This window comes from Ambystoma mexicanum, chromosome 1q (assembly GCF_040938575.1).
Source record: "Ambystoma mexicanum isolate Mex_15411 chromosome 1q, UKY_AmexF1_1, whole genome shotgun sequence".
In the NCBI taxonomy this organism is placed as follows: Eukaryota; Metazoa; Chordata; class Amphibia; order Caudata; family Ambystomatidae; genus Ambystoma; species Ambystoma mexicanum.
This window is the reverse complement of record NC_090922.1, coordinates 60,122,516-60,148,499: the sequence shown is the minus strand read 5'-3', so window position 1 is coordinate 60,148,499 and position 25,984 is coordinate 60,122,516. Positions and strand designations below refer to the sequence as shown.

At 41.3% G+C, this 25,984-nt stretch overlaps 1 protein-coding gene across 5 annotated transcripts in view; it reads left to right on the top strand.

Moving 5' to 3' along the window:
* Positions 1–25,984, top strand: part of WWP2 (WW domain containing E3 ubiquitin protein ligase 2) — a 1,426,252-nt gene that overhangs the window by 1,230,989 nt on the left and 169,279 nt on the right. For all 5 annotated transcript variants that reach the window (XM_069635514.1, XM_069635513.1, XM_069635516.1 and 2 more), the window contains 2 exons: positions 3,622–3,693; positions 4,885–4,973. In XM_069635514.1, the coding sequence (XP_069491615.1) occupies positions 3,622–3,693; positions 4,885–4,973 (161 nt within the window). The remainder of the gene's footprint in view (positions 1–3,621; positions 3,694–4,884; positions 4,974–25,984) is intronic.

The following is a 25,984-nucleotide window of genomic DNA, read 5'->3' as shown; positions in this document are numbered from 1 at the left end:
TTGGTGCTGCATACAAATATATATAGATATATATATTCAAAAAGAGGTCAGGGCGCCCCTCTGCAAGAAAGAACACAGCATGATAACCTGTTCTGTGGGAACGTACCCACTCAGAGTCTGCAGCCACATCTCACTACCTCTCACAAAGGAGGAATATCCATCTGCATATCAGTCTTTGTCCTGCCCACTTGAGCAGTCCCACGTATGATGATGAATATATGAATGCACTTTATTGGGTCTTGGATTGTACCTTGGCTGCACTGTATATGTTCAAAATGTCGATCTGTATCGGGTAAGAGATTACTAGGGAATGTTTTTCTGTACCTATTGGTCTTCTGAATTTACAAAGCATGATTTCTAATGCAGTGTGCAGTGTAATGGGCTATAACGGAGACCTGAGTTTAATTGAGTGTTTAATTGAGCCTTTCATGCCAGTTACTCACACAATGCTGGTTTTTCCTGTGACCAATGCGTGTACTGAAACAGTGTAAAGATGGCCGACTGCAATTCTATAGGTATGAGCAGTGTTAACCACAGTCACTAACATGAACGATGAACTATCACGATACCTGATGTGACCATAGAGATTGAATAAGAATGCAGATGTGAGCAAGCTACAAGTGTGTAGCGATACACATTATATCTTTTGTTGATTTGATGTCCCTGGACATGGGTATTCATTATTAAAGGACCTAGTATTGAAATTCACATTGGCGATTTGGTTTTTAATGCACCTGCACTGTGGTAAATCGAAGGAGTTCACTAGCAGGGTGCTCACACACCAGTTTTGTTGGTATTTGATATATACATATATATCGTCAAAAAGAAGGTTACCTCCTATGGCATTCAGCTGTGTATGCAGTGGGGGCCTCTGGTTAGGGAAGGAGACAGCCCTTTGTTAGAAACCACTCCGACCACCATGAGGTGACCAACATCGCATGCCTCCCTCGGCGGCTGAAAAGAAAACTCCTGTGCACTCGTTCTTGAAAAAAGTGCTGTGTGCATCAATCCCAATTTATTTGATCATCTTCTTAAGATGCTTCAATCACAGTTCATTGTCTACCCATGGACAAAAAAAGACAAAAAACTATTAAACGCACCGCGTTCGTCCTACACTCAGGACTTCATCAGGCTAAATTCACAGTGTTAATTACAGCTCCAGATAATAAAGAAAATGGGACCCTTCATTTCCTGTTCATTAGTGCAAATCAAGTGATTAAATTGACTACGTGCACAGACCCTCAACATGGGGACCATCTTTAAACAAACTAAAACGGTATTTTTTGCATTTCATTATCTACTATTTCACAATAGTCCATTCAACTAACATTGCTCAAAATTACACTGTTCAGGAAAATAACAGATCAAGTGTGTTTGTTTGACTGATCATACATAAATGGAGCTTACATGCAAAATGCATAAAGTTGATTCCAGATATTTTCTATCAAACGTATATTTCATCATTTTCGTTTCTCTGTATGAAACCACAGAAAATATGCTGCTCAAAATGATATGTTCAAATTGATGCCATGATCCCAATTTTGGCCCAACACTGCAAATACAGTTAAACAGTACAGCTCTAGTGGGCTAACATTCCTTCAAGTTTCCAAACAAAAATGTTAAGAAACCTTTTTCTAATGGAACACCACTGGTTAAGGAAGCAGTAATTATACAATCATGCGCAAGTGGGCTAACATTTCTTCAAATCTCAAAGTGCAGTTTTTTGTGGATTTCAAGTAGTAATCAGCAAGCAGGGAGACAATGATTTCACAATAAACAAGGCTAAAACAGGGGTTGGATAGAATAAGTCAGTTTAGAACAACAAATAGTTCTTCATCGCCATTTAGGCAGTTAAGTTTCATTGGGTTCATCTTATTTTTAATCCTTGATTCAAGTTGCTTTAACTCTCTATTACTTTTTCCTTATATGTTGAGGAAGTTACAGTATGACTGTGAATATGAGACATACATGGCCACCACATTTGTTACGTAACATAGAGTGGTGAATGAGGGTTGGCTAGGCCATTTGAATGCACTTTTGAAACAGGAGCAGTCAGTGTGAACAAGCGCCAAGCAGGGCGTGAAACGCGTTGCGTGTGTGTGTGTCGCCTGTCTTGTTGCCAGGGCCTTTACAATTGTTGAAGAATAAACTTTCAATATTTTGTCTTAATTGTGGGATTTTGGAGTATCACTCATTTGTTTGGTGAATGGCTAAACGAAGAGAGACCTGCACGCGTTTGTGTGCATTATTTTGCTTCTACTATATATAGGAAAGTCATTGATGTCTCTCCCAAGGGGACGGCACACACAGAAGTTTAAACGCCAGAAAGTTACTCCTTGAAATGAAGTCGCCAACCAAAAAGTCATAAATTCCTTAAGGTATGCAGTTTTATTAAGACATGTAGTTAAGAGAGAAAAAACATGGTACAACGCATTTCACAGCGCTCTCGCCGCTTGTTCACCTATATATATTTTTTATTTTTATATTTTTTCAGAGGAGCAACTTTGTTAAAGGGACATATTATGGTTACGTTGCTATAAAAAAGTTGCAAACATAGTAAGAACTTTGTTAAGGGGTCTAAATGGTTACCTTACTCTAATAAACCTTTAAAATTCAGAGAAAAAGTTTTGTTAAAAGCAGGTTATGGTTGGGTGGATACGCATGGCCAGGTAACATATAGTAATTGGGAAACAAATACTATGGCCAGAGAAAGAAACTAAGATTAGAGTCAGTCATCATGCATCTAAAGGATGCACATTGTATTATCTTATTTCTTATTGTTCCATCTATGTGCACCATGAAATCAGGCCAAACCATCAGGAAACTAACTTAAGAATGTTGTGCAAGGTTAAGTCTTACATATATAGCACCTTCAAAGTATGATTGTCATGTTTTCACTGCAGTTCTCCCTCATAGTGCTTACATTGCTTACTGTCACTAAACAAAAAGAAATTCCCAGAATATTTTATGTCATCAGTGATATCATCGATGATGGCATTTGTGGTGTCCTCCTGGGTGTTAGTCTGGGCAGTGTATGGTGGGGGAGCGAATTACAATATCATGGCTTACCATAACTGGCACATCTCTTTGGTCTTTCCGGTTTTTCGATTTTGTGCTACTGCTATAACATCCCTTTAAGAACGTTTTTTAATATTAATTTCAAAGTTTTTTTTAGAGCAACTGAACTATAGCGTCCCTTTAATAGTGTTTTTCACTGAATTTCACAGGTTTTTATTAGTTTTTCTTTTTTTCGTAATGGGTTAAAGTTGTACTCTTACTTCCTGACCCTTTTTCTGTACTTATCAGGGTTTCCTGAGGAACCAGAATGGTACCAGAGCATATTTCCAAATAGCAGTTAATTTCATTTACTAGAACATCCCTCGTGTGGCGTGTGCACCGTCAATAACCCTTGGTCCTCCCCTGCAGACTTAGGTTTGTTGATGCAATGTGTGAAAGTTGTTTTCTACAGCCAGATATCATTTTGAAGTCCAGTGATCACTACTGCTATGCATACAGCTGCATTGAATGAAGTTAAACTCAGATGTGCATGCTATTGAGGTTGACACGCAGTTTTGCATTGTGCTGGCTTCACATCTCTAATTTCTTCTTTTATTTTTACAGTCAAATGCACTTCCCAGCCATGTGAAGATCAGCGTGTCACGTACCACTCTTTTTGAGGACTCTTTTCAGCTGGTAAACAAACATGGATTTCAGCAGTAGAAGTGAACGTGGCACGACTATCTTGCCTCTACCCCCCCCCCCACCCCAGGCACCTTGTGTTCCTCATGAATGACCCATCACCCTGAAACCTCCATGGGAAGTCATTGTCACAGTGCAAAATCTGTGGAATGCTCTCTTTTCTTCTGTAAATGTGTGCTATCTTTCCCATTAGAAGGACCTACGCTCATGCTCTCCACTTGCACGTTCCTTGGGATACCCCATTTTCACGTTTCCATTTTCTGTCTCCCATTTTCCAATTGCCTTTGGATATTTTCATCTCATCACAAGTGCAATCGCCTGTGTTCCTCATGTCATGTCACCTACCTTTTTTGCAGACTTTCATTCATGCACCTTTTCTGTCTATCCTAGTGGTGCGTAAGCATGCCCCATCTAGCTTGCCATCCTGCAGTCCTCACAACGGCTTACGTCCCAAAAATTGCTCACACATGTCCCTTTTTGTTCCCTCGCTTCCCTGACTGCAATCTTTTAATTTGAGTCATTTTTCGTAATTTCCTCCTGGGAGAAAGTGTTTTATTATTCGGAATGGGGTAAACACCGTATTGAAGGTACCTGAACACAAAGGTACTTTCACTCATTTAGACATGAGATGATAGACCTTTCAGACTCCCGTATTATTGTGAGCTGGTTATTTAGGAACAGCAGAAAGCCATTTCCCCCTTTCTTTTTTTCCAGCAGTATGACCTTACTAACACAATCTGTATACGTCAAGCTAGGGCAGATGGTTTCTTCCGCTGCTTCACTGCACTTAAACAAAGAATGATGGGGACCAAGTAAAACCCAACCTGATGGCAGGTTATTGCAGATTTAGCAGTAGGAAAGTCTTTTCTAGTTCCAATGTTGTGATAGTACATATTTTACTAATTTAGATGTAACCCGGGGAAGTAGTTGGCCACACATCAAAAGTGTGTTCCTTTTTTCGAGACAAAAAATGGTATGTCCTTCATTTTAGCCCTCTTCAACCAGCTGAAATATGAAATGCGCCTGGCACTGAATGTAATGTAACGCCTCCCCAACCTCTAGTTTCTTGCTGGCAAATGCTGCAATTTTGCATCCTCTGCACTTATAAGTTTGCCAGTAGGGAACGTTTCCACCCTGAAAGGTGACTTTGTTCTTTCTCGCTTCTCCACTCTGTGTTTTTTTCAGATTATGAGCATGAAACCTTATGACTTACGAAGACGTCTTTACATAATCATGCGAGGCGAGGAAGGGCTCGACTATGGCGGTATTGCACGGTGAGTGAATACGTACTTTCCTCTCTTTTCACCTGCGACCAGAACCTGGCACTAGAAACTGTCTTGCCCCTTTTAAATGGGTCTGGAAATCTGCATGGGATCAAACTGTAGCTAACTCAAACCAAATCCCATGTTCTTCACTTGAGGGTCCTCCTAAAATGCATTCTTACGTTTTCCTTGTCTAGTTTTTACTAATTTAAGAATGAAAAAAGCAGTCCAGCACATGAAGGCCAATGGAGGACACACTGGATATAGGGCCCATTCCTTTACTTCTTGGCCAACAGTGAAAATGCGGTTTTCTGCCTCACCCAGTGACTGATCAGTTGGCGATTGGTTGGCTGCCTCACCTGTTAACCAAAGTAGGGCCACTGTCATTGTATCCAATTGTGAGTAGAGTATATTTAACTGGCGCCTTCGTTTTAAGCAGGTTGTGGGCCCTGACCAACACCTCTCACAGTTAATCTAAAGCTCCTCCCTGAATCTGAACTCTTTAATAAGGGGATGGTCTTGACCGGTGGAGGGGGGCATTGATGGTTCCTGTCCGATGCCTTTCCTGTCTTTCAAGGAAATTACTGCTGGATTCGTTTTGTTTGCCAATGCCTTCACGCCCCTTGACTAATTGAAAAATTCAGGCTAATACATTTCTCATTCTTAAAGACAAGTGCCTCCAGATGATGCACCCGGTGGCCTGCTGATGATCGAGGTTTAATGCCTACATATACTTTTTGTCAACCAAAGGTCCCTGTGTAAGGCCACACTCGTTAACCCAAGGCGAAGCCTCTTTCTGACACTTGCCTGACCGGTTTTGTGTCATATGATTGCACCAATGTGTATGCTAGGTGCATGGTTTTAGTCCAGAGTCTGAAATGGGTGGAAGGTGCTGTGGCCCTTATGTCCTTGTAAACGGCCTATGCCAAAGCACACTACTATGACAAGAAGCTAAGCCTTGCAAAGCATCACCAAATGTAACTGCACCTGAAGACCTGCATTTGTCACTTTTCTTTTGAACTTTCCTTTCATTTTTGATCTGTCTGAGATTTTTTATAATAGTGCTTTATTTTCACTTCACCGAATTTCGGATTTTTCTTCCAACTATGCTGGGATTAACTTTGCTTGTTGCTCATTGTCTCTCTCCACTGCTTTGGCTTCAATTAGTGACAAAGTAGATGTATTTCCTTTTCCTCTGCGGTGACCTTTTGGTTTCTGGGCACTGGTGTGCTTCTCTCTGCCTATCACTCTGTGTCCAGCCAGTGGTTTTACCCTATGGTAGGTTACGTCATGCTGTTCTACCACAGGGTAGAACCACGGACAGGATACCGGGCTCTCTCTGCATCAAAAGGAATCAGAAACCTTGCCAATGGACAGCGAGTCGCCACCCGAAAATGGAGGAAAACAACAAAGGCAGCAACACTTTTCTGAACAGACCATATGTACATGTCTGTCTGTGGTTTTAATCATTTTGCCTCTGTGTTATATGTTTATTGTCAGACAGTCAATGATTGTGTATCTGTAAATCTGTATCTGTGTTCAGTTTCTCAGAACATCAACTGAGTAGTCTTTGAGAGATTACTGCAGCTGTACAACATGAAAGAGATGCATCTGTTATTTAAATGATTATTTCACTTTTAAGATGACCCCTCGCTCTCTCATAGCACACATGACGTCCTCTTGGACAGGAACAAGATGTGTAACCCTACATGTTCTCGAAGTAGTAATGTGTACGGTTGCTGCTCTGACGCCTGTTACACGAGTGAGCTCTGTTTTCAGTAACTGCTATTTTCTGTTCATACAAAGCCTTTACTTTACCCCTGGCAGAAAATGCTGAGGAACCAGACAGAATGTAAGCATGCCATAACTCATTAATTGTCAAATTGTCGTTATCCAAGAAAGAAATTCTCAGTTTTTCTAGTTTAGGACGGGGTAGCTAGCAGTTACCTGAAGTTAATCTTCTACATACTTTCCTCAGATGTGCAAAGAGGTCACAGGCTTGTATGAGAATGCTCTCATGCATACTGACCCAGTTTATTCAGGAAATGCATGGACAGGGTCACCCTGTTCCAGTATATTGAAATATCCAAAACGTCAATATATCAATTCCTTTTCCCACTGGAAACCTCACTGTTAAGGTACCTTGCTCTCTGCATCTGTTTGTAGAGGCAACACAAAGAGCCAGTAACCTTGCAAAAATGCTAATGCAAAAGCCGGCTTCAAACAGGTACAGCAGTTGGAGGGATTATTGCGCTTCAGTAGATGTACACCAAGTGGTGGTCTGAGGACATGCATTCCGGGCTATCTAAATAGTTCTCAGGACCCACTCGGTAAGGGTGGACCTCACGCTCCTGCTGAGCCCAGCAGCATGGCAGCTGATTGTACTCTTTGTAGGTTTCATCTGGTCTTGTCAATGCTGCTCCCTCTTGTTGCCCCATTAACTCCTTAGTATTCCCGGTTAAGGTATCATCCTATTCTTTTTTGCACTAATGAAAGCCATCTTGCGTTGGGACTCCCAACCCACAATATTTGCTCATGTACAGAACGGTTTGCCTGCTATTCTAATAAATGCAAATACAAAAGTGTCCTGCCAGGGGCATTTTGGTGGTTGCTGTTGGCATTGTGGAGTCTGTTTTATCTAAGGTCAATGGAAGGGTCTTTTTCATAACTCTGCTCAGTTCAGCTTCTCTCCCTGCGCAAAGTGATAGTCCTCAGACAGCTGGAATCCTGCTACAAAATGAACATGGGTAGCAGAAGCCCAAAAATCCCAGTCTGGACTAAGAAACAATCGCATTTCTGTAACCACCTTGCCAGTATCACGAAATAACACTGCCAGGGCTCTGCATAAAACAGGCAACCCCCAAATCTCTTGACACGTGAGGTCCAACACTTGGATGGAATGGTGAATATTAGCCTGCGTCGCATCTAGACAGGATTGTGAATGTTAGCATGTGCCACACATAGATGGAATTATGAAGGTTAATAAGCACCACACTTAGATAGAACTGTGAACTTCAGGCTGCGTCGCATCTAGACAGAATTATGAATGTTAGCATGTTAAATATCATATAACCCACTAACCAAAAATACTTAACCTCTCTGCATACTTATCTCACTCAAAAAACTCACAACCATCTTTCACACAACAACCCGCACGTACTTCACAACACCGCAACAACACATAAGCCACAACAACAGCACACGTGGACTGACATCGATCCAATACACGCACCAAAGCTCAGTACCCGGTGTATACCGAGTTGAAGCTGCCAACAGAACACCACTCCTCTCACTATCCTGCTCCCTCTTCACCTTACTAACTCATCCCACCTTCTCAACTCATCCCACCTTCTCGTTTGCAGATCCGCCAGAGCGCCTGGGGACCAACTCTGTTGGTGACGGTGCGCGGTACAAGTAGCTTTAACATTTAACACGTTCCTGTGCACTCATAATGCATGCACTCTTTCCGGTGTCCTGGCTCCTCAGCATCATTGCGTCAACATGTAAATTATTTTCCACTGTATTATTTCCCCTTAGGCTTCTATTTTCATTGGAGATGTATCCCACATCTTGCCAACTCTGACATAATAACACAATATCGACTAACTTTGATAGTTTTCAAACTGTTAATTTCACTTCTAATTCTGAAATTTGGGGTGTCACAAAATGGTGGTTAAACTATAAAAAGTGTGTTCTCTGTCTGTTGTAACCTCGTTGCTAAGGGCGTTCATAAAGCTGTGCTTCACATACAAATAAATTAAGTTTTTGCACTTCAAATCACGGGCCCAAGCGATCCTTCTTTTATCACTTGGGACAAAGCGGGGTGTTTGCCTTATCTCCTATGTAAGTGTTTGAGGATGTAGAGCCAAGGTTCTCTTGCACTTTTTAATGCTACCGGTTTAATGCTGTACCTCTCTGGTTGCAAAGCAATGCGCAACATCAAAGTAGCACTTCCATCCCAACGAGATTATTATTGTCTTTATTAAAACTAATAGGCAACTGCTTTACCTATGAATTTTAACACATTCGTAAATTCTGCACAAGCAAATGACCTAGACGCACTTGTGTGGGCCAACTTCTATTTTGCATTAGATTTGCCACATTTAGGAGGGAAGCAGAGAAAAGTTAATTAGTTTGAAAACTTAAAGCTAGTCCTGCCTGTCCATTCCGTTCTGCATGTTTTTTTACCCTTCACATCATTAATTGTCCTTTGCAGCTGGTGTGGTTGCTGAGGCAATATAACCTGCGGTGACGAGCCGCCCCTGCCGGTAACGGGCCGCCGCCCAAGGTAAGGGTCTGAGCTAAACCGCAACGGTTGGCCAACCCTGCTGATAAGCGAGGGTCCCTTAACACAGGCGGCGGTGCTGTTACTGGCAGGGTTGGCCCGCTGCCACGGGTTTCATCGCCATTAGCACCCATGTAGTTTTCTACGTGGATGCTAGTGGTGTTTACTTTATTTAAAAAAAAAAAATACCTTGCTGTGTGGCCCTGTGCTGCGGCGTAGTTTCCCAAATCCATTTTCATTGTCGATGACAGTGACACCACAGCGCTCAGCAAGTTATGTTTTTTTTTCTTTTCAATTGAACACTCTTAGTACCCGGGTAGGCGACTACACAGGTGCGTGGAGGTGGTGGGGAAGGGAAGCGGCGCTTGCTAGCAGCACTCAGAATGCTCGGAACTTTGGTTTGTACCAGAGAGTACAGCCTGCGTTCCGAGCTTCCAGATTGGCCAGCACCCCCTTCGAGGGTGCTAATATGCCATCTGTCATCTAGGTTACTATGTAAAGAGGAAAAAGCAATCCGTATATTGCAGTACACGGCTGAATTAAGACGGATGGGTTCAGTTTCCACCAACCTTCACACCATGGGCCTCATTCCGAGTTTGGAGGTAGTCATGGTGCTATTAGCGCCATGACTACCGCCAATACCGGTACCAAGTCCGCCCTCGTTCAATGGAGAATTACTGGTCTATTCCGACCTTTGTGGTACCGGTAAATCCCCATTGAAAAAGCCATTCCCCATTCCCATTTGAGCCCCCATAGGGCTCAATGGGGAATGGGGAAGGCGTTAATAACGGTACCACAAATTGCAGTACCGTTATTAGCTCTAAAGTCCCTTAACTGGTCCCGTCCTTAACGCCTGGTAAAACCAGGCGTTAAGGAAGGGACCCGCTAAGGGAACTCGGAATAGGGCGCAAAAGGGATTACCGGCACCGGTGTCCTTACCGGTGCCCGGTATCCCTTTGCGCCCAACTCGTAATGAGGCCCCATTAGATGTTTTTCATCTAATATGCAACGTTTTTGTTAAAATAAATTGTCTGGTGTTTAGCTGTACATTTCCACGTCACACAAGGCACTAGCATGCCTGTCATGCTTAAAGGTGGAAGACCGGTTTCATGCTACCAAGAAAATATATAAAAAAACAACTCATTCATGATTTTTCTTTTTATTACTGGTCTGTGCAATTTAGCAGGCTGTATTATTCTGACGTCACAGCCCTTTCAGTTCCACCATTGCAGTGTTACTCATTGCATAGTACTGGAGCATTAGACAATGAAACTCAGAAGCCTAATGGTGGCACCCCTGCCCACTTACAGCTCCACCCTCCTGTCACCCCTACTTCCTGTCTGGTCAGTCCTTATCACATCAAGAATATGGATCAAGCATTCCAAAGTGGCTTTAACCAGAAACGTATACCTCCAATACATTTTACCCTATGCTCATAAATTATTTGAAACATATCGGCCAGAGCATTAATTAACGTTCCTGAAGGAATTATGAAAGCAGAGAATCTTCTGCCACCCTGGAGCCAGTTTCCTTTGCTAAGTATATACCAGCCTTGAAGTAGGAGTGGGGAACATTTTACCCACTGCATTCTATATTTGCATCCCACAGAAGAATGCTAATTACTTTCACTGATCAGGAGTATATATGAGGAAGTGAATCATTGAGTATAATGTGCAGCCTATCACCGCCTTAAAAGTAAACATCATAACATATATTGTGGTAGTGCAAAGAGCTACCACAGATCTATACATAATATAATGATATCACATTTTTGTAAAGGGCTTAATTTCACAATCCTTCCACTTCTAAATGCTGCAGTAATAATGGTATGCCACAGCCCTATCGATAAAAAGTGGCACACAAGCTAATTTTCTCCCTGAAAACAGACAGATGCTCATAATGTTAAAAAAACATCTGTGGTCAAAATATTCCCAAGAACAAATAGGAAACAACGGGCACAAAGGCTGCTGCCCTCTACTTCCATGCATACAACTCCACAGGTATGATGAGATCAGTAGCATCTCCAGAGTGGTGTCCTAGGAAGAAATCTAAAACTCATTTTGGTATCAAGGTTTTATTGCAGAAATTTCAATACAGAATTATTTTTACTGCAGTTTTGATCACATTTCTGCTGCAAAATGCCAAAGGGGTGGACAATCTGGCATTGAAACAGGGCGAGGTGCAGAGGCGGAAGGTTTCCCCTGAAGTTTGTTGGTTAAATAGATTGAGTAAAAATATTCTGAGGTGAAACCTCTGCGGGAGAACACATGGATCCCCTATTTATGTCTGATATGAAGGGGAATTTAGTTTTAAATTTGCAAGAATTATGGATTACCAAAAGTTCTCTGTTTTACATTTAAATAGAATTTAATTTGCCTGAAAAATACACTTAATGGGAAATGGTATTGTTTTTTTTATCTCTACAAAAAACATTTTACTTCAACTTCAAACAATGGGAAGTGAAATAGTACCACTTCAAAGTTTTATATGTTGCCCTAGGCATGCCCTTAATTCGTGGTACTATCCTCCCCTCTCAGAAATGCGCAGTGTGAGAATCCCTGTATTTTAAAATGAGTAGTATTTTAATCCATCTGAAATGTCTGCTTTTTTGCTGTTGAGTGCCATCATTATCTTCACCTAGTGAAGTTTGATTTTCAGTCCCACGCCTGGACTGCTTCACTTGCTTTAATGGTGGTGTAAACTGAAGGAGAGTCTTTTAATGCTTTTTTTGCTTTCCATTTTTGTCTAAAAGAGAGTAGTGCGGTGGGGTGTTTGATGGCCCGGGGTCGAGGAGTAGAAGAGTAGAATGTCCTCTTGCAAACTCCTTTAAATAGTGATTTGGTTTATGTCAAACCTTAAACAATTTTATTACAATACAAAAAATAAATTATATAAAATAGACTCCATTATAATACATTAGTACATACATTCTTTACATAAATAGATACAAATATTCTGTAAGAAAGAAGAATAGAAGGAACATCATTACGAAACAGACTTTCACATAAATCATGTACAAGAGGGACCTTCATCATAATTTAGTACAACCACCACAAAGTGTTCCCCCCAATCGACCACATGAGGAACATGCTTATTGACTTAATGGCTTATAAGCCATGTGCATGTCAGCAGATGAACAATTTCAGACACGTATCTTAGGTAGAAAAAATAAATGACACTTATTTCCTCACAACACTACATGACCAAAAGCTGTAAGGAGTGATTGTATTTCTGGCAGAATCACTTTCTAGCCCCTGCTACCTCTTAAGTTGGTAAAAGGTTCAATCTCCATCGCTTGTAAAATGACCTCCATTTTTGACGTGGAAATTTTGAAGGTAGTCATTTAGTGTGCTGAATGGTTTGTCCTCAGAAGCAATAACATGTAAAAGGCCATATTTATTTACAGCACTGATGGTGTTATACCAATTATTGTCTAGGGTGTTTCTAACAGGGGTTGTTTAGTCATGTTCGAACTACTCAACAATTTCTCACAATCTTCTGTCCATTTTCTTAGGGCAATACAATTCCTTCTATGCATTAGAGTGTTTATATCTTTAAAGATGGTTTTATCTGGGGGATCAATGATCTTGTTCCAAAGCGACAAAACCTTCCACATTACATTGGCCACTAAATACAGAAGGCTCTGCTTGCATCTTAAAACCGAGGCAGGAGCACAAGTAGGCAAAGCTAGGACCCTCCTCCAAATCAGTAAATCAAGTTTAGGCAAGATCTGATCATCCAGAGCAGGGGTCTGCAATCTTTTGGCTTTCCAGATGTTTTGGATTACATTTCCCCTCAGCCCTAGTCAACATAGTCAATGGCGAGGGACCATGGGAGTCTTATTCCAAATTATCTGAAGAGCCACAGGTTGCAGAGCCCTGTTCTATAGAATATAAAATCTCAGATCCACATAAAAGGCATAGAGCAACCAGTTTTGTAATAGGTCAAGTTAGGCAGCAAAGCGTATTGAATAAAAAGCAAGTAGATATTCTTAATCTGAGCCGCAAACATTACACTTTAGGACTGGAGTCTCGTGGAGTTGTGACTAGATAATAACTTTTTATAGAACCCAAAACCCAGATATGTGAACTGGTCTGCAGACTCCAATTTGCTCCCAACCAAGTACCATGAAAAGTTCATCTTTTTCCTCGCATTAGAGAAATTGATTATCTTGGAGTCTTACCCGTTTATTTCCAGATCGTTATCAGACACAGTGACACAAGATGTCCAAGCTACATTGTAGACTGATCAGAGATTGATCAAGGGTGACCAAATCATCTGCCAGATATTTTAACACAGCAGAACCTAATTTCCGGGGAATTTCTTTCGCCTTACAAAGGTGGGTAACCAAGACCTGCAATCTAGAAGTTGTAATGGGTCGGGCCAGGATGCAGCCTTGGCGCAGGCCCCTGTAAGTACTCCCGGAATCAGACATTCTGCCTGTCCCATCTAAGCCAACTCTGATCTGAGTACCAGAATGGTTCTGAATAATGTCCCCCAGCAGACTGTCAGGAAGACCCCAATCAGAGAGCCTTTTCCAAAGCCTACCCCGATTCAGTTTGTCGAAAGCTGATGATAAATCAATAAAGGCTGCATAACTATGGAGCAAATCTTAACATCAAAAGACGTGCTACACAAGCTGGGTTTTAGCTGTACGCCTCACATCAAAGCGAGATATGAAGTTATCATCAGAAAGGAAAACCCCAGAAACGCTTTCACATCAAATCTCAACCAAGAACATCTGAGAAAACAGTCAAACAAGAGAAATAACCATTCAAACAACCTTCCAACTGTGTCTGACCACCTTAAGAAGACCGCGGGCTATAACCTTAAAACTGAACAAAATAACGCCACCAACAACAACAGTGATCGCCAAGTCAGACGTCAGTATACCCTTGAAGACAGTATACATAACCAAGATGAAACAAGGACGAGCTACAACATCGATCTCCGATCAGACGTCAGTATGCATCGGAAGACAGCCTAAACCTCTCAGGCTCTACAGAGCTGAGCAATATCTCATAACCATCAATCAACATATTACACAGCTGGACCCTGTGCCCATGGAACACACGGGGAAACTCCCACTTGTTTAATGACCCATCACCCGAATTCGACTCATATCAGATCATTTGTTTTCAAGAACCATGGCTTTCCAATACTCCATGCTGTGACAGTTTTCTAGCCTTCCTAAATCCAGCTCCGATAAGAACCAAAGGAAGACCCTCATCATGTCTACTAACGCTAATCAAGATTGACCCCACATGGTCAATACTGCACACAACAAACATCAATCCGTGGATACAAAATACAGTCATAAAAATAACGACAAATGAAGGCCTAGATTCTACTACAACGACACCCAAACAAAAGCGGCCAAACAAACCTACAGAAACTGGATCAAAACGCACAACAAGATGCTACTACAAGCAGACGCAGAAGCAGTTTTAGAAACTTACAAAACACACAATCTTCGAGACCTATGGAATCTTCTGAACAATAACGCAACACACCAGCAAAAACTGACAGGAAATGTGACTGAACATCGATGGATTGAACATTACACAAAAATAAATAAAGCCCGACCATCAGAAACTGGAAAAAATTCACAAAGACAGAACATAAAGTGGACAGTAAACTGCAGCTATCAAGACATTTTTTAGATGATCCAAAAACTCAATATATCTTGTGCTCCAGGCCCTGACGGAACATCGAACGCAATGATAAAGAAAGATCCGCACTCATGGGCTAATCTCATGAGGAATATCATCATGCTCATTAACAAGTTTAACCAGATACCAACATCATGGAAAACTGCGACCATCATTCCTATACATAAACAAGGTCCGAGGGACGATCTGACAAATTTCCCCACAATTGCGTTACTGGATCCGTTAGGAAAGCTGTTCGCATCGATTCTCCTGAAAAAACTTAACCAGTGGGCAACTGACACAAAGCGCTTTGCAATAAGACAAACTGGCTTCACCCCAATTGTCGGGACAAATATCAACTTACTACTGCTAAATCTGATAAAACACGAAGCAATTCACAGGAAAACAAAAATCTACGTGGATTTCATAGACCTCCACATGGCCTTTGATGGGATATCCCGGCAAAAACTTTGGAATAAACTCGAAAAATGGGACTGGCCTAATGACATACTAGGCCCAATCACACAACTTTATTCAAACACCACCATAGCAATAAGACTTACAAGAGAAGGCCATACAACACCAAAAATAAAAGCCAAAAATGGTCTAAAACAAGGATGCCCTCTAGCAGCCACATTGTATAATCTCTTTACTGCAGACATCGAGACCCATCTACAGTCGGATGCCCTTAATCCCCCAAAGATCAACTCAACACCTGTAACAATCATGACATACGCGGACGATATCATTCTCCTGGACAAGACACCATCAGGTCTACAAAACAGCCTCAGGCAACTAAGCCTTTATATGAATCTTAACGAACTCACCATCAATACAAAAAAGAGAAAAATCATGCAACTGTCCAGACCGACCAATAACAAGGGAACACAACTAAAAATCTATTTAAATGACAATCGGCTCGAAGAAGTAACAACATTTAAATACTTGGGCATCCACATAAACTAATCCAAAAAAGAGTGGACTCTGAAACTGGAACAACGGATTCAATCTCTGGCAAGACAAGGTTGCATGATCCAGCGCAAATTCGGCATATACTCTTTCAAACCAATAACCACATACTACAAGCAAAAGGTGATTCCGACAATAGTCTATGGAACAGAATCCATGATACACGCAACAGACTATAACTTGACAAAACTAGAATCCCTCTTTTGGCGTAAGATCTTGCAGCTGCCACCTTCCTTTCCAATGCCTAGGATCAGACACGAAATAGCACTACAGTCCATCAGTTAAATTGTCTTATGGAAACAATTAGACCTATACCGCAAGCTCCTCACCGATGAGAAAACACCAGCAATTCAAATCTTGAAGTTCCACGACGGAGCAATGAACAACACAATCCTCGCTAAGTGGATCAACTCATGCAAACAGAAGAAATCTCACATGAAATGCTCACGACGCGACCTCAACATGCAAAAATAAAAATAATGGAAAATGACTGGATAAAAACCCTTGAGGAAAAAACAAAATACACCCTCAACCTACAATGTGGCAAAGACATTCGATCCATTAACGAATTACCAGCCTACCTGATCATCTTTCCTGATGCTAAAATTCGTGCAATATATCTGAAAGTCCGAACGAACACCATACCAACACGCTTTTATCTAGCCAAAACCAGACAAATCGCTCCAACAGAACATTTTTGTCGCTTCTGCTCAGATACTCAAAAATCTGAAACACTGTTCCACCTACTAATAAAATGCAACAATCTCTCAGAACAAATATCTAGATTCGGCAGCTATTATAAGATCGGAGAGCAAATAATAGAGACAGAAGAAAGATGGATTTAGATGCTCAACAGCAAATCACAAAAACTTATCTTGACAATATGCCAATTTCTACAAGAAATTCTAAGTCTTGGCAAACCTGTAATAAGTTAAAAAGAAACCCTGGAAAACTGGAGACAAATGAAAAGTTTAAAAATTAAACTATAACATTTAAAAAATAAATAAAGGCTGCATATTTATGTAATATGTTTATTTTGGACTACAGAAGAAGGCCATAAAACAAGTACAAAATGTCATACGCAAAGTATGAATGTACAGATTAAAAACGGATGAGTATTTATACAAGATAAAAAAAGAAAGACAGTCAACATACATGGCAAAGTTCATGAACTACAACCATATACAGTGTGACAGGATCTTTAAGGCTTGATGCAGGTAGGACAATAAGGCCCAGGCAACTACTGGCATTTCAGTAAATAATGTAAGGGTGATACTGTAAAAATCCTGCCCCTCTTAAAAATCTGAAGTAATGTTCTCTGTCTAATGTGCAAATAAGCAGGGCAGAACAAAAGAAAGTGCATTAAGTCTTCAGCGTCAGCAGCACACATTATACATTTTTGTTGGGGTGCAAAACCTGACCATACTGCTAACAGCTCCCAGTGGGATACATTTATAACACGCCATAGTGACAAGGCATCTAGCCGACAAATGTTTACTCCATAAACAATTATTTTGAATTTCATTTGAAGCCAGAATCCTATATGTCCTGTTAAATGGTTCTACCAATTCTATAATCTCCCTTTTATTTTAAATGAAGTACTTCAAGCAAGAAATTAAATCCTGAAATAAAGGTAGAGCTAGCTCTCTGGGAGTATCAAAATAGGAGCACGTATTGATTTGATTTGGGAGATTCAAAAAGTGTTGGAGTTGGGTAATAGCGGCAGCGCCCTTTTTAGCTATTAATATTAGTGATGAAGAATTGCATCGGGTCTGCTTTGGGGTTGGACCAGACAGGCACTTAATGTAAAAGGAGTTCAAGAACTAACTGGTCTTCCAAGAAGCCCAAACCTAATTCTCGATGTGTAGTATAATTTGACGTTGATCTTGGGTGTCCTAATAGCCTTTTCATAATGTCATTTTTAACCGTTTGGAGCAAGGTAGCATTTGAAAAGCTCCACAAAATAGCACGATACCTTTCAATGACTTTAGTTTTTTCTCTGTAAAACGTCAAAACTATATAAGAGGATGGCTTTTATACATCTTTATAAATCATGTCAGCTGCCCTCACCTGCTCAAACATTGCTTCATTCTGGAAACCTCAGAAGGTGCTTTGGGCAGTAGGCTTCTCGAAAAGTGGATGCCTAAATAGTGAAATTCCAGAACCTGTGGAATGCTGCACATATTACTGAACATCTTTGCAGTATGTATGACTTATTTTGTCCAGGCAACAAATCATTATTGCAGATTTCTTCAGCATGTTCACTTGTAAATCCGTTGAGTTCATAAATTCAGTATATGTAGTGAAAAGAAGTTGTAAAGTTGTTGAAGTCCATGCAGATAACACAGTGTCGTCTGCATAAGCTAACACGGGAGACATCAGTCTTAGATCCCAATTGCGAGCCATAAAGACCACTAATATAAAGAGAGAATAGCAGAGCTGCCAAATACACCCTGGTCATAAAACCCAACTCAATCAAGAAATAGGCCGTGCAAAGGCCATTGTTCCCACTCTTGATATGATATTTTATTTTGATCGCGCTCATACACAAGAGTTTCAGAGCGCGACGAGGCAGGGCAGGGGAACAAGGAAGGACAAAAACAACGATCTTACTAGGCCCAGTGACAATGAGAACGCGCAAGTGCAGGGAAGAGGGAAGGGGGAAAGTGCAAGGAAGATGGGAGAAGTGGGAAGTGCTGAGCAAGGGATAAAAACAACAAACAACTGTTCGTGCAGCAAGCAATGTGGCAAGTGCAAGCTTTGAAGTGCAAACAAGGGATGTCAGATAAGTGCAGGTAGGGGGACTGTAGGGTTACAGATACAGACCCAAGTGCAAGGGTTGCCAAGTGGCAGTGCGGGGGTGTGGCTGGATGGGCAGGGACCTGGGCTTGACATACGACTTGTTATCCTAATGAATGGCCATTGAGATATCCCAAATTTAATTCAGACAGTTGATTGACCTGAGCAGCTGCCATATTTATTTCTATTGACTTCATTAAAGGCGGTGCTCCGGTCCATGAAGGCAAACTAAATCGACTCTTGCTTGACAAACAGGGAATGTGCAATGATCAAATAAAGGTTTAGGGCTTGATCACAGGTACCCAAGCCTGCTCAGAATCCCAGCTGGACCTTTATGACAGTGTTCTTTTTAAGGCTGCATATGTCAACCTTTTGTCAGTTCAGCCATCCTTTTGAATCAAGCAAAGAAGGCGGCCATTTAGCGGAGTTCCTACTCCTCTATGGAAGCCTGATTGTTATTTATCCCAGTAGCTGTATTCCAAAGCCCAATTATTCAATTTGCGCAAAATTAGAAAGGCAACAATCTCGCTTCCAACATCAAGAAGGGCAATAGGGCGATAGCTAGTGGGCTATCTCTGCGGAGTCCAGCCCTTCAAATAATTAGAGCAGTGGCGTAGGGCGCTGTCAAGGCTGGGCCACGTCTGCCACTTGGCAAATGCTTGGTACATGCAGTGGTGAGTGGAATCAGTATCCCAGTCTGTTTCTGTCGGGAGTGACATGGGGTTCAGGTAAGGACTGATGGGGGAGGGGCCGGGGCCAGGGATGAGTTAAGTCCTGGGCAGCATCTGTCAGCAGAAACGGTGCTCTGAGCAGTGCTCCCGTGATGAGAGGGAGCGCTGCATTGAGCGCCCTGTCAGCGGCACAGACTGAATTGGTCTTTGTGCCCCATCGATCTATATGCTCGCTGTACAGGATTTGCACGATATACTGTCTCTTGTAGCCTACAGATTGACTGGGGGATTATTGCCAATGGTCCCTGGTATGTAATAGCTGTTATAATGAGTACTGTTACATTGAGTAATATTGTAAAGCCTTGGAAGGATGAAGGGATCAGTCAGCCATGCTAGTTTTGAACCTGCAATGTAAAAGCTTACACCAGGTCTGGGCAAGCATTTACTACATCAGCCATCTACCTGGAAAGACATATATACAGTGATGTTGCATAGGGTTCCATCCTAAACAATTGAATCCGTCATATCTTATCAGAAGATGACTGTTAGTAGTAACCCAGAAAGATAAACTTGAACGACTAGGAAGATTTGTATAAGAAGACAAACCTTACAAACGCAAATACTCTTAAAAAGCTGCAAATGACAGTGATTGCTACACCCCAGACACTCTTTTCCCAGTTCAAGGCAAATAGAAAACATAAGCCCATGGAGGCCCAATTTGTTTGTCCCATTATTTTCATATGTTATGTTTGACAAATATGCAAGCCAATCTGTGAACTTGCCGTGTTCGACAGCTGTGGCCAACAACATTTCCAGCAAACCTGTAATTGAAACTAATTTGTCACATAATCCTAAAGCTGCCAGAAACCAGAAGCTGCAAAACAAAAATATGATACTTGGAAGATTTAGAATTAATCAAAAACTTTGGCATTGCTCTGGGCAACCCGCCAGACGATTGCTGTTCATCCTGCCATACAATTACAGACGGGTAAAGACGTGGGTCCTGATCCTGCTGGGCTTAGAGCCCCAAGCATCACCCCCCACTGACTATGGCCAGTGGGCCTGAATGTCTGGGGTTTGCTTGTGCCCTCATGAAGAAGGGATCTGATCTAGCATTTCTGCCTGGGTTGCCCCTTTTGCTGGTGGACCAGAAGATGCACTACCAGAACCCAGAAAAGACCAGAAAGGAACCCCAGTGATCAGAATGAAAAGATTCCACCCAAGCTCAAGTCTAGGAAAATACCTGGCAGTCTAGGAAAATACCTGGCATAGAGCAATTCCATGCCAGTGGTACAAGATACGAAAATTGTGAAGCAAATAAAGCAAGTTCATACCATCATAATCCGTAATGTGGGCAACTTGGAGAAATACAAACCTTGGACGACCATCTGAAATAAAAACGTTTTCCTAGCTAATAGACACAATTGGTCTGGAGATGGTTAGGCCAAGGGACCTCAGGAAGTTGACTAGTGGTCTGTAGTGTAAAGTCAGAGCCACACATTGACTCCTATTGTTAATCACAGTGATGAAAAACGTGTCTGGGACCCTACAGGGTAGCAGAGAGCTGGCTGGTCACAAATCAAATCTAAACATTTATATTGGTGCTAATTCCACGTCCCTCACTTAGTTTTCCTTACAATTCCTTGATTAACTCTGACTGGTGATCTTTGAAACCACAACCAATGTTTCCAGTGTGAATAACACACTGAGCCCTTGATTTCTTTCCAGATGTCAAGTGCTCTAAGATCTCGATGTTCCCGCACTCTTTTCCTCTTTCCCATGTGTGTTTCTTTTATCTGTACCCGAGTACAGTAGATCCTCAAGCATTTTCATTTAACACTTTTAATTCCTTGTTACCCCGTTTCTGTTTTTTGCTTTCCATGTACATTGTTATATCAGTTTTATATGATACACAAAAGACCAGTGGTTGAAGTGTGTAGTTATACCTGACTTGACAATATTATAGTCCACTTATTGGGTTGGTAGCTAGTCATAATTGCAACACTAAAAATACCTCCAACATAAATTGGTTCATAGTGACTGTTTCGACAGTCAAAGTTTCGAATGCCAAACGTTTCGACACAAAAGTGTCGAAAAAAAAGTTTCGATTTTTTAAAAATTTATTTTTATTTATTTTTTATGGGGGGGTCCCCCCCCAACCACAGGTTTTTTTAAAACTTATTTTACAATACGAAATTAAAATAAACCCGTTAATATAAAAAAAAATACATTCAAAACTTTTTTTTCGACACTTTTGTATCGGAACTTTTGACATTCGAAACTATTGTTTCAAAACTTTGACTGGACAACCATAAATTGTAACATCAAAAATATCCGTAGAAGTAATCCAGCCATGTATGTCAACCTGAAAATAATTTTTAACACATGGATATTACAGAATGAAAGTGGTACGTGCATGTTGAGATTGTCATAGTGCAGTACAGTGTTGCTAATTAGTATAAATAATGACATTGCAAGCAGTAGAAGGACATTACAGCTGGCTTATTGGTGAAAGCACTGAAAATTGCATCAGAAGGAATGGTATGCAACTTTTGGCCAAGTTGACCCACAGGAATTAATGAACAGTGCGTATGGATGGTATGATCAGGGCCGGTGCATATGTTTATACCACCACAGATGAAGAGCCATTAAAGCAGGCTAGATTTGAACATTTTAGGGCCGTAATTGCAATGCCTCCTCTCCCTGTGGGGTGGGAGTATTATTGTAGCATGGTTTTGGCACAAAAAGAAGGAACTTGACCTAGAAACTAAGTGTTCAGATTCACTTAACATTTGGCCACGCTCGTTCAGTTGTTTGTAGAGTCAGTGAAGTCTCGATAAGGACTTAACTCTTATCAACACCCATGTTGCTCCGCTGTTGATAATGCTCACACTGCGAGTATTTGAGAAACATTTGAACTTCGTGAGGGCTCTTGTTACTGATCCTGACTTTCTTGGTATAGGACTATAAAAGAATACACATTTAAACAGTGAGTGCAACCCCAGTGGTGACATGCTTCTGTAAATAGTTAAATTATTGGTTTAAAGTGAACTCCGAGCATTTCACGCCAATCGGTTGAGTTTTACAATGTTTTTGTCTTTCCTCTGTTAATATGGACAGCCTTTAGTATAGCTTTAGACTAACTATTGTTTAGTTGCCGGACACCTGATATAAATATACATATGATCCATAGTTTGCCAACTCGTTAAACAAATAAACTGTAACATTTTAGCTCTCTGAATGTCTTTAGAATGAAACAAAATGCACACCTTACTTTGATGCTCTTGATAACATTCACTTGGAGCGCTTGAAAATTCCATGGGACACTCATCTTGAAGCCTATATTCGCCTATTGCTTGACGATGCACAGCATGCATGTCTGAGGTATTTCTTATTAACGCCAGGACTTGTTGAGTTCTTGATAATGTCCAGAATCATTCAGCTCTTACTCGGTTATGTCTAGAGCGACTGAATTCCTTACAATCCCCGGACTCTTACATAGCTATTGATGATGCAGAAACTTACTGTGTACAATTCACAGATTACATTGTATTATTCCCCAGAGTTACATTGCAGTTCATAAAAAGTCTCATATGTTCTGTTGATCCCAGAACCGTCACAACTGCTAATGCAATTATGGGATATTTATACCTATGATGAGAACATTTTCTTAAATTATACCTCTGGCGAGAGTTACCTGTGCGTTTCTTGTTTTTTCCCCAATGAGTCCCCATAGGGACCCTAAGCCTCTACGTGTCAGAATACCCAAAAACCACTGTGCTCCATATTCGAGTAACCTGTTATGGTTAGCTGTATGGACTCCACTGGTTGGTGACAAATGTTAAGTCCGGGGGACAGGCAGACAACTCAAAACCATATGCAAGTTCCCTATTGCCTTTTTATTCTGTATGTACAAAGCAGGGATTAGGTTTTGACCAGGCCCACGGAATGGGTTTAGGGTTAGCACAAACACTGCTCTGGTTCACCTTTACACAGGTCCTTAATTCCTCTCCCTGGGTGGCCAAAACAGTGATTCAGTCCCTGGTACCCTTAGGTCCTTTGGCGGGGGGTGGGCTATTGGCCAGTTTGTTGTACCCGAGGGGAATAGCTACCTCTACAGGTTGTTAAACAATGCTCTCTTTTAAATGGGCCTATGTTGTGGGGGTCTGATTCCAAAAGTTTGGACACATCTACAAAATTAGACTTTGGGCAATGTCTGGTTCATTCAGGATCCACATGTGCTTCTTTCCATTCTGTGTTTTCCAGAGCTTCCCAATCCTTGGCACTGGCTTCCCTAGTGCCAGAAAGAAGGATCCATTCCCTAACGGAAGTCATGGAGCAGGACTCCCCATTAGAGGTGCTACTTCTATTCTGTAGGGCCCTCACTGAATCCTAGCTTTGTGGGAAAACCCATCCCAACTCCCTGCAGTTTAACAGAAGGTGGCTTGAAAGCATAGCCAGCACTTTGGGAACCAGGTTTTTGCTACACCCACCAGACACCGGACCACTCTGTCATTCAGACCTCATGCGTAGCTTTCAGAGAAACATTTCCCTCTCTCCCTCATACGAGAGAACCTAAAAAGCGAGGTGCCTGGCAGCAAGAATTGTACTTTAAAATGCTTCAGGATTGATTCATTATCTTTGAATATGCCCCAGGTTCAGGACATGAATATGCTTGCACACACTCACGTGTGCGCGCAGACGCACTCACGCACTAACACTGCACATGCCAGAAGACCTGTAGCCACCCTTCTATGTGGTTTCAGATGAGAAGGAAGAGACTAAGCTATCCCTGGGAATTGGCTTTGAGACCATTGTATGTCTCGCCAAGTCTTCATTCACCAGTCCGCTGCCAAATCTTGGGTCTGCCACTTCTATCAGTCAGCTTGGAACTCCCAGACATTATGAATTTACTCCGATTGTCCCCTTGCTTACCTGAGGGGACATTTAAAACTGTATCTAGTGAAGAAGCTTTCACACTTCAAGGGCACGCTTGAGCACATCTTGAGTCCATCACATAATGATGCTCTGACTAATTCTAGTACCACGCACCAGTATACTGAAAATTGCTTTCCAGGAATACACTGCATTGCGGGTGGGTTTTATTCCTTCGCATTATGTAGTAATAAAAGTCTGTGGCCCATGTGGGTAGGAGCAGGATCCTTTATTTAAGTCTTCGTAACATACATTAAAAGTAAAGGGGAAGAAGACGACCCACCGGTCCCCACCAGCCAGGTAGCTCTGCCAGTTGTAACTCCTGGGACCTATTGGAGGGAACCTTCCATGATATGTATGCATTCCATCACTCACTCTGACATCAAAGCTACAGGCTAACATGCACACAGGGAAAGGATACAAGATACTACACACCTCCCTTTCTACCAAACACATTAACCACACACACAAATAAAGAGGGGCAGGATATCACACACCTCCCTTTTTACCAAACACATTTAACTTACAACCAGGGCGCTCCTTACCAAATGTTAGAGAGAGGGATGGAGAACACACACGCAGTAGACACACTGCAACTATGCAAGAGGCGGGGAACAAATGGAACTGAAAAGACAGATGTCCCAACTGGATACAGAGAGCAAGGACCACATAGACAATTGACCCACATAGACTCATGGACTTTGTGAGGGAACACCCACTATCCAGACCATAGTTCTATTAGACTGGAGGACAAGAACAATACAAAATACCACACTCTCAACACACACACACACACAACCTGACTAGCCATTGAAAATGGAAGCCAAGTCAATAGCATCACGGCAGCATAAACCATAGTAATGTGTGTATGCACTGAATTATGTCATTTTCATACACCTTTTACTCAAATTGTTATTTGGAAATCCCTTGGAGTACCGGATCCACCATAGTACCATCAACCAATGCTTATCGCTCTTCCTTTTGGATACCCCTTGGAGAACTGGGGCACCAAATACCTCAGTCAAACATTACTTAGTCACAACCCTTTTGGTTGCCCCACGGAGAACCAGGGCACCCAATAATCTTAAACACTACTTATCACAGCTCAATTCCCATCTTCGCAATATTTGACATACATCCTTATCATATATACTGTATATTGTTTTCATACTTACTAAAATGACCATTGTCACTTCTTATCAAACATGCCCAAAAAATTATCTTAAAATTGGGCTCCTTTTTTGTTTTTAATATACTGTGACCTTTGTCACTTTGACTAAACACACAACCTTTCTTGCCTTAATGGTTTTTCCCCCATCAACATTTGGTAACCCCACCCTTTTTTTAAAACGGTGACATTTGCCACTTCACGCAAAGGTTTGTTTTATTATTATTTATTTTTTATTAATGCATATGGCTAATACAATTAAGCCTTTTGCATTCATATCACACTAAGTATACAATAAATGAAACAGATAATCAATTACACACAAAATCAACAATATTAAAATCCTCATCCAACAATTCATATACAACAAATTCATGTTATAGTTCATTAATAAATACCTATACAGATTGCATTATTCAGATAGGTATAAAACTACCTTTCAAATTAATGTAACCCTGTCACTTGTTTGAATTTTGGGAGTGTGCATTAATAACCTGCCTTGTATACGCACTCTCAGACAAACATTGCATACTGCAGCGATCACA